The 12,007-nt window shown below is 47.3% G+C and overlaps 1 protein-coding gene across 2 annotated transcripts in view; it reads left to right on the top strand.

The window, feature by feature from the left end:
• The first annotated feature begins 7,156 nt into the window (after positions 1–7,156).
• HJURP (Holliday junction recognition protein) overlaps positions 7,157–12,007 on the top strand; it is a 105,828-nt gene continuing 100,977 nt past the window's right edge. For both annotated transcript variants that reach the window (XR_009550629.1, XM_060193824.1), the window contains exons 1-7: positions 7,157–7,280; positions 7,606–7,672; positions 8,895–8,951; positions 9,146–9,235; positions 10,014–10,078; positions 10,712–10,804; positions 11,700–11,778. Coding sequence is in view for 1 of the 2 variants with exons in the window: in XM_060193824.1 (XP_060049807.1) it covers positions 7,200–7,280; positions 7,606–7,672; positions 8,895–8,951; positions 9,146–9,235; positions 10,014–10,078; positions 10,712–10,804; positions 11,700–11,778 (532 nt within the window). In the remaining variant the exon portion in view is untranslated. The remainder of the gene's footprint in view (positions 7,281–7,605; positions 7,673–8,894; positions 8,952–9,145; positions 9,236–10,013; positions 10,079–10,711; positions 10,805–11,699; positions 11,779–12,007) is intronic.

The following is a 12,007-nucleotide window of genomic DNA, read 5'->3' as shown; positions in this document are numbered from 1 at the left end:
AACGATAACTACAACAATAAAAAAACAACAACAAGGGCTACAAATGGGAATAAATAAATACATAAACAAGACATTCTGAAGGCACTTTTGTGTATGCCACCAAGTTATCCTCTAGACATGCTGACAAATGAGTGCTTTCCCCCAAACATTCACACATTCACTTCTTCAGACCCTCAGTGTTTGTTATTGTCCTTCTGTCTTTACTAGTTTGATTGTTTAAAGTGGTCAGGTGTGTGTGTGTGTGTGTGTGTGTGTGTGTGTGTGTGTGTGTGTGTTACATAGCACTGGGGTCTCAGGCTTGCACAATTTCCCCTCTCCCAAGCTGACACACATACTGTCTCTCTCAATAGAGAGGGAGAAAGACACCACATCACCAGAGCTTCCTTCAGTGCTGTGGTCTTCCCATGTGATACAGGGGTTCAATCCAGGTCATGACTACAAATCATGAACCTTCCCTGCCAGGAGAGCTATCTCCCAGCCCCCTTTAATTACGTATTTCCTATAGAATCTTTTCTATCCTAAAGGACCATGTACTTCGTCTTTTGCGAGCTGTCTATGTATGAACACTACCCCTTTCTCCTTTGGGGGGAGCCTTCATATTCCTCTTAAGTGTTAGTATTGTCAAACACTCTGTATTGCATACTTGAATTACATCCCTCACTTGGTTGTTTGCCCATTAAAGTGGCCTTTGGGTATTTTGTCACAAAGAAAATTTTCATTTCTATGAATTCACAGATTTGAAAAACTTTTCTTTCTTCTGTCTGCTCTTTGGCACAGGAGTCATTCTTTCAGGGCCTTTTCTGACCTCTCACAATACTGAATGAGTGCTGGTGGAACAGCTCGCTAGGGTAATGCACCACCCAAGTTCAAGTCCAACCCCCACTGCACTGAAGGCACTTTGGTGCTGTGATATCTCTCCCCGCCCTCTCGGTCTCACTGTCTCTGTCTTTAAGATATAGATAGATAGATAGATAGATAGATAGAGATCTGAAATATAAATGAAATGAATACAGAGAAGAATGTCTTCCCACCATAAAGTCTAGGAATCATATGAAGATACAAAGACTGTTTAATTCAGAAAAAAAACACTCTAATGATACAAAAGAGAACAAGGCAACTCAGAATGAAACAACATATACTTCCAAAGGCAATGCTGAACTTCAGCTACAATGAAACACTTAGTGAGGCAAGTCAGGTGGAGAAAGAGAAAAACAATAGATTCTTCCTCTCATGTTGGAAGCTGGGAAAGGTTTTGAAGTTCAGTTTCCGTAGATCTTCCCTTTCTGGAGTGGACTGTTCTCTTCCTGAGAAAGCCGGAAGATAAGATAAAGCCTTTTTAGAAAGTCAGAAGGAAGAACAGGAGGAATGGACTGAAACAAATAAAATACAGAGAATATACCCAGAACTGAGCCCGGTAGGTCCCCGAAGGGTAAGTGACCTGAGGCAAGTTGCCTTTCAGGCACCTGCACCACAGTAAAAACATAAACAAAGTGATATTTGAAAGGTGGGCAGGGCACTCTCACCACTTGATTTTCTAGAGTGTTTGTCTTACAAAGACTTATGGTCTTTCTTTTTTAAATCCCGCTTTGACATTTATCCCCTAAAATGCAAAAGTTAAGGCCAGATTGAGGCTTCGTATAGGAATAAGAATTTCTTGCAGGAACCTGAGAAGACAGCACAATGGTTCTACAAAAGGGCTTTCCCCCCTGAGGCTCTGAGGTCCCTGGTTCAATCCCCAGCACCAACATAAACCAGAGCTGAGCAGTGCTCTGGTCTCTTTCTCTCTGTCTCTCTCTCTCTCTCTCTAAAATAAATAAATAAAAACAAAAAAAAGAGCACAATGAGATACCACCTCTCACCTGCGAGAATGGTCTACATCAACAAGACAGGAAATGACAGGAATAGGGACCAGTGAGGCTGTGGAGAAGAAGAAAGTCAGCTGTACTGTTGGTGGGAAGATAGAGTGGTGCAGCCTCTTTGGAAAGCAGCATGGAAAATTCTTAAACTACTAAAACTGGAAAAATATAGTAAAGTGGAAATACTTTCTGATCCAGCAGTACCACTCTGGGGCATGTACCTGAAGGACCTGCAAACACTAACTTGGAGGGGGATGTGCAGCCCTGTGTCCACAGCTGCATTATTCACGACTTCCAAGGAGTGGAAACAGCCTTCTCTCTCTGTCTCTCTCCACCTCTCTCTTCCTTCCTTTTTAATTTTTTATTTGTATTTGCATTTAATTTTTAATTTTTTATTATTTTTTATATTTCCCCCTTGTTATCCTTATTGTAGTTATTATTGTTGTTGTTATTGATGTCATCGTTGTTGGACAGAACAGAGAGAAATGGAGAGAGGAGGGGAAGACAGAGAGGGGGAGAGAAAGACTGACACCTGCAGACCTGCTTCACCACTTGTGAAGCGACTCCCCTGCAGGTGGGGAGCTGGGACTCGAACTGTTATTCTTACGCCAGTCCTTGCACTTTGCGCCACGTGCGCTTAACCCGCTGCATCACCGCCCAGCTCCCTCTCTCTTCCTTTCATTCACTCTCTAGCTACAAAGGTTTTTTTTTTAAAGAGGGGCAGGTGGTGGCGCACCTGGATAAGTGCACACATTATAGTGTTCAAGGACCTGGGTTCAAGACCCTGGTCCCCATCTACAGAGGGAAAGTTTCACAAATGGTGAAATAGGGCTATAGGTGTCTCTCTGTCTCTCTCCCTCTCTATCTTCCCCACCCACTCTCAATTTCTCTGTATCCAGTAATAAATAAATAAAATTATTAAAAGAAAACAAGAGGCACCAGGAGAAGAACACGCATCCTGACCTGGTGACCAAAAAGATTTAATGAAAAATATAACCATGAAAACTCAAATTTAAAAATAAGTGAACTGAACCTAGTTGAGGCTCCAAGTTTACTGAACCACATAAAATAATACATGTTACATATGAGATCAACTATATCATATCTATCTATATATACAAACTATAACCCAGCACCCAGACATCACACTGATATATACATCCCCAGACTTTTAGAATCTATAATGTATATATATTTAAATACACAATGTAATACTACTCAGCTATTAAGAATGATAAATATCTTCTCCACCTAATCTTGGATGGAGCTTGAAGGAACCATGTTAAGTGAGATCAGACAAAAAGAGAAGGATGAGAATGGGATGATCTCACTGATAAGCAGAACTTAAGAACCAAAGATAGAAGTGTTGGGTGGAGGTGCACCAGGTTGAGCACTCCCATTACCACACATGATGACACAGATTTGAGCCCCTACTCCCCACCTGCAGGAGGAATGCTCCATGAGCAGTGAAGCAGATCTGCCAGTGTCTGTCTTCCTCTCTATTTCCCCCTCCCCTCTCAATTTCTCTCTGTCCTATCAAATAAAATAGAAAAATAAATGGGGAAAAATGACCTCTGAGAGTGGTGGATTTCTGGTGTTGGCTCAAGAACAGAAAGGGGAAACAAAGTCAAACTTGTACTGGGAGTGATATATTGCATCAAAGCAAAGGACTGAGGAAGGAGGGCAGAAGGAGGTGGGGGGTGTTTTGCAGATGAGAAATTGTACTCATGTGTCAACAACTGTACTGTAAACCATTAACCCCATCCCCCCAATAAAATGATAAGGAAGAGAGACAAGGGAAGCTTCAGAGGAAGATTTCTCAGTCTGAAAGATTTCTCAGTCAGATCTCCTTTAATTGATGGTCACAGGGACCAGGGAAACAGCCTAGTGGTCATGCAAAAGACTTTGATGCCTGAGGCTCCAAACGTCCCAGGTTCAATTCCTGGTACTATAGTAAGCTAGTTTTGAGTAGTGCTCTGGATGTATGTAGTCTCAACACACACACACACACACACACACACACACACACACACACACACACACACACCACACATTTGGGCCAGTCCTTTCTGAGCCAGCCAATCTGTGCTGTGGTCCTTGTCCTTTTGTCCTGCTGCTGGTCCCCTCATCTTCTCTGACTGGCCTTTTCTATCCTACAGTTCAAAGTAGTGAGCCAGCTCAGGAAGGAGGAGTACTGGCCCAGGATCCTAATTTGATTCCATTCCCTGCCCACCTTAGCAGCCTAGACCTGACCTCTGAGCACTAGAACACTGAGCAGCTTCTTCCTCGGTGTCCAGGTGGTGGGGTGCACACCCGGGGGTCTCTGGGGATCTACTGGATTTCCCAGGCTGCCTGCAGGAGGAGGTCTCTGCTTTGCAGTTGAGTTCTAGTTCTGGCTGCACAGCGTCCTCTGCTGGCCTGACTAGAGTCTCCAGTCCTGGGAGTGCTGTTTAAAATTTCCCTGACCTGCTGCAGAACTTTTCCATAGCTTTCCCTTGCAGGTGGGGAATGGGGACTCAAACCTGGTTCCTTGAGCATTATAATATTTGCTCTCAACCAGGTGCACCGCCACCTGGCCCCAAACCTATAAAATTAAAATATGCACCCGAGGATAAGGATGTGAACTGAGAAGCCACTGCTATGAGTAGAAAAGACTACATGTCCCAGAGATCCCTGCTCCAAGAACAGTCTTCAAACAGTGGACTCACAAAAGCTCATCAAATAAGAATGCCAGAGCAGGGGAGTCGGGCTGTAGTGCAGTGGGTTAAGCGCAGGTGGCACAAAGCACAAGGACTGGCATAAGGATCCCGGTTCGAACCCCGGCTCCCCACCTGCATGGGAGTTGCTTCACAGGAGGTGAAGCAGGTCTGCAGGTGTCTATCTTTCTCTCCTCCTCTCTGTCTTCCCCTCCTCTCTCCATTTCTCTCTGTCCTATCCAACAACAACAACAACAATAATAACTACAACAATAAAACAACAAGGGCAACAAAAGGGAATAAATAAATAAAATAAAATAAATATTTAAAAAAAAAAAGAATGCCAGAGCAGTCCAGGAGGTGGTATCCAAGAATTGGATTCTCAAACATGGGGTCCTGGATTTGACCCCTGATATTACATGTGCCAGAGAGATGCTCTGGCTCTCTCTCCCCTCGCACTAATATGTATTAACTAATAATAATATGTATTAACTTATGATTAATTAATAAACAAATCATATAGGTATGGAGACAGCATAATAACTTTGCAAAATATTTTCATGCCTGAGGTTCTGAGGCCTCAGGTTTAATACCTAGCAGTGAAATAAACCAAAGCTGAACAGTGCTCTAATAAATAAAAAGAAAATAAATAAATTTTTACAAACTATCTGTTGCCCATGAAACCCCTGACCAGCTGCCAGGAGTTGGGAGTAGCTGCTCATGGAATTCCTGTTCTCTCTCTCTTTCTTTCTCCCTCTCTCTTCACTAGTAAATAAATGAATGGGTGGGAAGATAGCTTAATGGTTATGCAAAGAGACTCTCATGCCTTAGCCTCCAAAATCCCAGGTTCAGTCTTCAGCACCACCACCAGCAAGAGCTGAGCAGTGCTCTGTTAAAAACAATAATAAAAATAAAACTTAATTTAAAAAAGAAGATAAATGATAGCTCAGTATCTGGGTACAGTTCAATCCTTGGCACTGCATATGCCAGAGCTATGCAGTACTCTTGTCTCTGGCTTTCTAATTCAAATAAATAAATCTCTTAAGGGCCAGGCAGTGGCACACCTGGTTAAGCATACACATCATAGTGTGCAAGGACTTGGGTTCAAGCCACTGGTTCCCTGCAAGGGGAAAACTTCACAAGAGGTGAAGCATGGCTACAGATGTCTCTCTGTCTCTCTCCCTCTTTACCTCCCCCTTCAATTTCTCTGTCTCTATCCAATAGTAAATAAATATTTAAAAGATTAAAAATAGCAAGAAATACATAAATCTTTTTCTAAGTAGTCTTTCTTTCCTTTTTTCTTCTTTTTTGGACCATTGCTCAGGTCTGCTTACAGAGGAGCTAAGGATTCAATCTGGGGTTTTAGTGCCTTAGGTGTACAAGGCTTTTTGCATAACCATTATTCTATCTCCTCAGCCCTAAACCATTTTAAAAGGGCACATTGTAAAGTGAATTCCAGTGGCCTCAGAGGAAAGACTAAGGGATCTTTCCATTCTCTAGAGAAAATATTAAAGATGTGGGAAGGGGGGGCAGGTGGTGATGCACTTGGTAAAGTGCACATTGCCTTAGGTAAGGACTAGGATTCAAGCCCCAGGTCCCCACCTGCAGGGGGGAAGCTTTACAAATGGTGCAGCAGTGCTACAGATGTCTTTCTCCCTCTCTACCTCCCCCTTCCATCTGTTTCAATCTGTCTCTATCCAAATAAATAACTTTTTTAAAAAAAGATGGGGGGAGAGAAGTGCTGGCAGAAAAAAAATTTTTTTTCTTGAATTCTGTGATGTTCAAGGTAGTCTTCTCTTTCTTTCTTTCTTTCTTTCTTTCTTTCTTTCTTTCTTTCTTTCTTTCTTTCTTTCTTTCTTTCTTTCTTTCTCTTTTTCTTTCTTTTTTGTCTCCAGGGTTATTGGTGGGGCTCTGTGCCTGCACTGTGAACCCACTGCTCCTGGAGGCTATCCCCTCCCCCCCCCTGCCGTGTTTATCATTGTTGTTGTTATTATTGTTGTTGGATAGGACAGAGAAAAACTGAGAGAAGACAGAGAGGGGGAGAGAAAGAGAGACACCTGCAGACCTGATTCACTGCCTGTGAAGTGACCTCCCTGCAGGTGGGGAGCTGGGGGCTCGAACCGGGATGCTTACACCTGTCCTTGCGCTTCTTGCCATGCGCGCTTAACCCGCTGCGCTACCGCCCGGCCCCCAAGGCAATGTTTCTAAACCTAATGCTCCCCTTCCTGCCTCCTTCTGAAAGGTGACTTGGGGGTGTCTCTGTCGCCCTGTCCTAGAGGCTCAGGGACTTGGGGCGGGGACCTCTGGGCGGCCCCGCGGGGCAGTGAGCTGCAGGCCTGGTGGGCCGCAGGGTCCCCGCCCTCCTGCACCCAGCATCCCCTCTCCGCCTTCCCACACCGGCCTGGGTGCTAGCACCCCAGCACCCCAACTTCAGCGCTCCTGCCTCCTACTACGTCCTCGCCGGTAGGGGGTGGGGCCGGAATGCCGGCCGAAGATTGGTCGGGAGAAAAGCGACATTGTGTTTGAAATGCCCAATCAGCGCGGGACCAGACGGCGCCGGCCAATGGGAAGCCCGCGAGGCGGGGCGTGCCGGAAGAGCGGGCTAGCGGTCCAGGAAGTGGCGGGCAGAAGTGCCGAGCCCGCAGCCATGGAGGGCGACTCGCTGCTGCAGGCGCTCGGGGCCAGCCGCCGCCGCTTCCAGAAGCAGATGCAGCGGCTCTTCGCGAAGGTGGGGCCGCCGGCGGCCGAGGATCTGGAGGGAGTGAGATCAGGGGCTGCTGGGGGCATAGAACGTGTGGAGAAGGAGGGGTCGAATGGGAGTAGAATGCGTGGGTGGGGCGGGAGGGCCGAGTGCCTAGGGAGGGGGTGTCAGGGGATGCGAGTGCAAGGGGTGGAGGAGGAGGGTGCTGCGGGTGCGTTAGGAAGGTAGAGTGCATGAGGTGAGGGTGCAGGGGGTGGTGAGACTTGTGGCCCTGCCCGCCCCCCACACCTCCCCAGCCTGGGCCGGGGCTCCTCAGACCCTCAGACCCATGGAAGCCCCCTTCCTCCCGTAGTACGACCAGGCCTTTGAGGATGCCCCGGTGGTGCAGATGACCACGCTGACCTACCAGACGCCTCAGGGTATGTGGTTATCCCCACTCCGGTTTTTTTAATTATTATTCCCTCTTGTTTTATTGTTGTAGTTATTATTGATGTCATCGTTGTTGGATAGGACAGAGAGAAATGGAGAGAGGAGGGGAAGACAGAGAGAGGGAGAGAAAGACAGACACCTGCAGACCTGCTTGCACCGCCTGTGAAGTGACTCCCCTGCAGGTGGGGAGCCGGAGACTCGAACCGGGATCCTTACGCCGGTCCTTGTGCTTCGCGCCACGTGCTCTTGGCCTGCTGCACGCCCGCCAGACTCCCTCCCACTCTAGTTTTGTTGTTGTTGTTTTTCTTTTTTCTTTTTCTTTTTTAACAGCTTAATGATTTGCTTAGTGACAGAGAGAACCAGAGCATCTCTCTGGCAAGCGTGGTGCCAGAGATCAAACCCTAAGCCTCAGACATGACAGTCTGTGCTCTTCCTACCGAACCACCTCTCCAGTCTTCTCAGCCCAGTTGAGAGTTTAACCAGGAAAGAATATGAGCGGAATGGTGTCCACCTAGAGTGTAAATGCTGCCTTTGCTTTCTTAACAAAATCCAGCTTGTTCACCTGATAAGGACTTAAGTATAACTCTCTCCCTCCCTTGAACCTGTTGATTACTTATTTCTAGAATCCCTTAGTAAAACCAAGTTCTGTAGTTATTTCACTGCCTCCATGGCTAAAAAATAATAATAATAATAATACTCCTAAGGTGCCCCCCACTTCCCACTGGCTACTGAGTCCGTTTCTGCTGCCCCCGGCCATATTTTAACTTTCTTCGTCTATAAACAGAGGGACAATTCAGAGAGATTGCTAAGTGGCGATATTCAGAGCAAACAGGACTCCACCCTAGAGAGACATTTCTCCATGTGCTGGGCCTGCCCCGGAAGTCTCAACCTCAGTTACAGACAGTTGGAGGCATCTGGTGCCGTCAGAGAGGAGGAATGGCATGTTAATATGCAAAGCAATCTCTTAGCCTGCAGAATCGGAGACTTATCTGTGGGAACAGAGCAAGAAGCAAGACATGGAAAGATTTCTTTCTTTAAAAAAAAAAATGTTTATAGGGCCTGGAGGTGGTGCACATAGTTGAACACACATTATCCTGAGCAAGGGCCTAAGTTCAAGCCCCTAGTCCCCACCCGCCTGTTCCTGGAGCTTGAACAGGATTTTGACCAAGTTCAGGATTGCTCCAGGTAGTGACTTGGATTTCTCTCTTTCAGGTTTGAGGATTTGGGGTGGAAGACTTGTGAAGGAGATGAACCAAGGACAAATCCAGGTAGGTGGTGTCAGATTTGGGGCAGCTCTTCTGTGTGTCCCTTAGGAGTTTGGAGGCTGTGTTTGCTAGAATGTTCTAGAAGAGACTCTATCCTCTCTGCTGTTAGAGGGAGATGCATGGATCTAGAGCACCTGGTGGCTTTGCTGTGTGTCGCTACTGAAACTATATGTCTCTCTCCACTTTGGCACTTTGGGGACTTGCCCCGGAAGATGGTGGACAGGAACGAGGACCCTGTGCAAGCTTCAGCCAGTGGAAGCCCCCCGCCCTGCATGCTAGAGGGAGCTGGTGAGTCCCTGAGCTGGAAGCTGGGGTGGGAAGGGCCAGACCTGAGATCTGGCTGCTCCAACTCCCATCCTTGCCCTCCACCCCCCGTGTCTCCCTCAGGTGTGTTTTTATTTATTTATTTATTTAAATTTTTAAAATTTATTTTCCCTTTTGTTGCCCTTGTTGTCTTTTTATTGTTGTAGTAGTTATTGTTGTTGTTATTGCTGTTGACGTTGTTAGATAGGACAGAGAGAAATGGAGAGAGGGGGAGAGAAAGAGAGACACATGCAGACCTGCTTCACCACTTGTGAAGCGACTCCCCTGCAGGTGGGGAGTCGGGGGCTCGAACCGGGATCCTTACTCTGGTCCTGCGCTTTGCACCACGTGTGCTTAACCCACTGCACTATGTGGGGCACACAGTTAAGTGCACACATCACAATGTACAAGGGCCTGGGTTCAAGCCCCCGACCTTGACCTACAGGGGGCAAGCTTCAAGGATTAGAGCTGTGAAGCTGTACTGTAGCTGTCTCTGTCTCTCTACCTCCCCCCTCCCCTTTCAATTGTTCTCTGTCCAATCAGATAAAAATAGAATAATAAAATAAGACCATCTTGGGCCGGCAAGAGAGCTCTGGAGTCAGTGGTCGTTAGTAAGCCATATCCTCTGGCATGTCCTGGGTATTCAGACCCGTGGCCATGTCCCTCCTCATGGGCAACACTGCCTGAGCTCAGTGGTACAGAGACTCGTCCTTGAGGGGGACACATGGGTGAGACAGGTTCCCGAGCTTCCTTCTGCTTCTAGATGTTGACAGCTGTGACATGGAGGCCACATTCTCTCAGGAACACCGGGATGCTGGGACCCTGGAGGTAAGACCCTTCTTTGCTGTGAAGGGTGTCAGAGTTGAGACTAGGACTGAAAACCTAGATCAGGGCAGAGAGCGGTTCCCAGACTTGAAGGAAATAGATAAATGCAATTAACTATTTACCACATTGATCTGACTTGGAGCCCAAATTTATTCATATTTAGAATAGGAGCTTATATAACCTTCGAGTCCCTGTCAGTCTGAACTCAGAGTCCGTGGCTCCAGCTGGGAGCATTCTAGGCTGCACTAACTTGAGGACCAGTCTTCCTCAAGTGGCAGAGTAGGGTGACCCAGCCTCTCTTCAGAGAGTGGGGCAGTCCCTGCCATTGCTAGTTCATAGTGAGGGCAAGGCCCAGGAGAGGCCCACAAGAAAGCTTATAATGACGTTGGCAAGTGAACTTTCAAAAGGACCAGGCCTTCCCTTGGATGCTCTAGCCCTTTGGGGTGCCAGGGCACAAACCTGACAAGGTAAGTGCCCCACTGAGTAGATTGTCATCCTGGCCGACACTTAAGTCCACTTGCTTTGAGATGGGCACCTTAGTAAGCTTTGCAAGTTGGTTCTGGAATACAGTCTCAATGGAGACCCCTCTCCACGCCATGCACACCCATCACTAAGGAATGCCCCCTCTCTCCACAGCCTGTCCTGCTGCTGAGCCCTCTGAAAAATGAGTTGAGAAGGAAATACCTGACCCAAGTGGACCTGCTGCTGCGGGAGGACTGCTGTGCAGAGGTGACTCATTTCCCCGCACTCACTCACTGCACTCACTCACTGCGGTGTGGTCAAGGTGCTTCTGAGTCTACACTCGACCCCAGGCAGCAGCTGGCCTCGCCATTCCTGCCACAACTGGCGTCTTGGGCCTATGCAGGCACTGCACTCAGTAGGACAACCCCCCCCCTTCTCTGTCACCCATGTGCCCTGGGCCCTCTGGAAGAAATCTACACGGATCCCAGGCCTCGGGTGGAAGCATTTAAACTGTTTGATTGGGGGGCACACCCAGTAGAGTGCACACATTATCATGCATAAGGATTCGAGTTCAAGCCTTCCCAAACCTGCAGGGTGAGAAGCCTCATCAGTGAGGAAGCAGGGCTGCAGGTGTCTCTCTGTCTCCTTCTATATTCCTGTCCCCTCTCATTTCTCTCTGTTCCACCCAGTCCATTTAAGAAATAAGTAAATCCTGATGTCACACTGCATCCAGGGGCTGTAAAATCTTGCCACACCTGGGGAAAAGAGATTACACAGAGGGCTGAGGGAACAGCATAATGGTTCTGCAGAAGACTTCATGCTTGAGGCTCTGAGGTCCCAGGTTCAGTCCCCAGCACCAGTGTTAGCCAGGGCTGAGCAGTGCTCTGGACTCTCTTTCTGTGTATCATTGTCATTAAAAATAAAGCAATAAAAATACTTTTTAAAAGTTATACGTGAGTTCAGCCAAGTTGCCACCACCTGCCACTAGGGGTGCTGTTTGAATGCTAGTTCTGATGAAAGTTCTCAAAATGGTTTTAGAAAGACAAACAGCCACTGTATCAGTCACAGTGGCAGCAGTTCGTTGTGTGTTTGGGGAACAGCTTGGGGCTCCCACAATCACCCCTGTCTGCCCCCTTGTCACAGTTGCCTTCTCTGATTTCAGGGAACCAATGACGGAGAGGAGAAGGACACGCCTGGGGCCCTGGTACACTCCCCAACCTCACCATCCAGTCCTGCCTGTGGTGAGTGATGTCTTGCATGAACCAGGTCCCAATGGCTGTGGGGGGAGCCTTGAGCCCCTCTTCTGGCTGTACCCCATTTTCTTCAGTGTGTCATCATTGGGGACTGTCAAGGACACCCACAGCTCATGGACCAGCTACTAAGCCTTTTAAATGAACTGCTCAGTCCCTCTAAGAGGCTGGCTTGTTAATTAGGAAAAAAAAAAAATTGAGGTCTGTTCATTTTATGAGA

This window comes from Erinaceus europaeus, chromosome 7, assembly GCF_950295315.1.
Source record: "Erinaceus europaeus chromosome 7, mEriEur2.1, whole genome shotgun sequence".
NCBI classification, from domain to species: Eukaryota; Metazoa; Chordata; class Mammalia; order Eulipotyphla; family Erinaceidae; genus Erinaceus; species Erinaceus europaeus.
The sequence above is the reverse complement of the archived record's forward strand: the minus strand, read 5'-3'. Positions and strand labels throughout refer to the sequence as shown.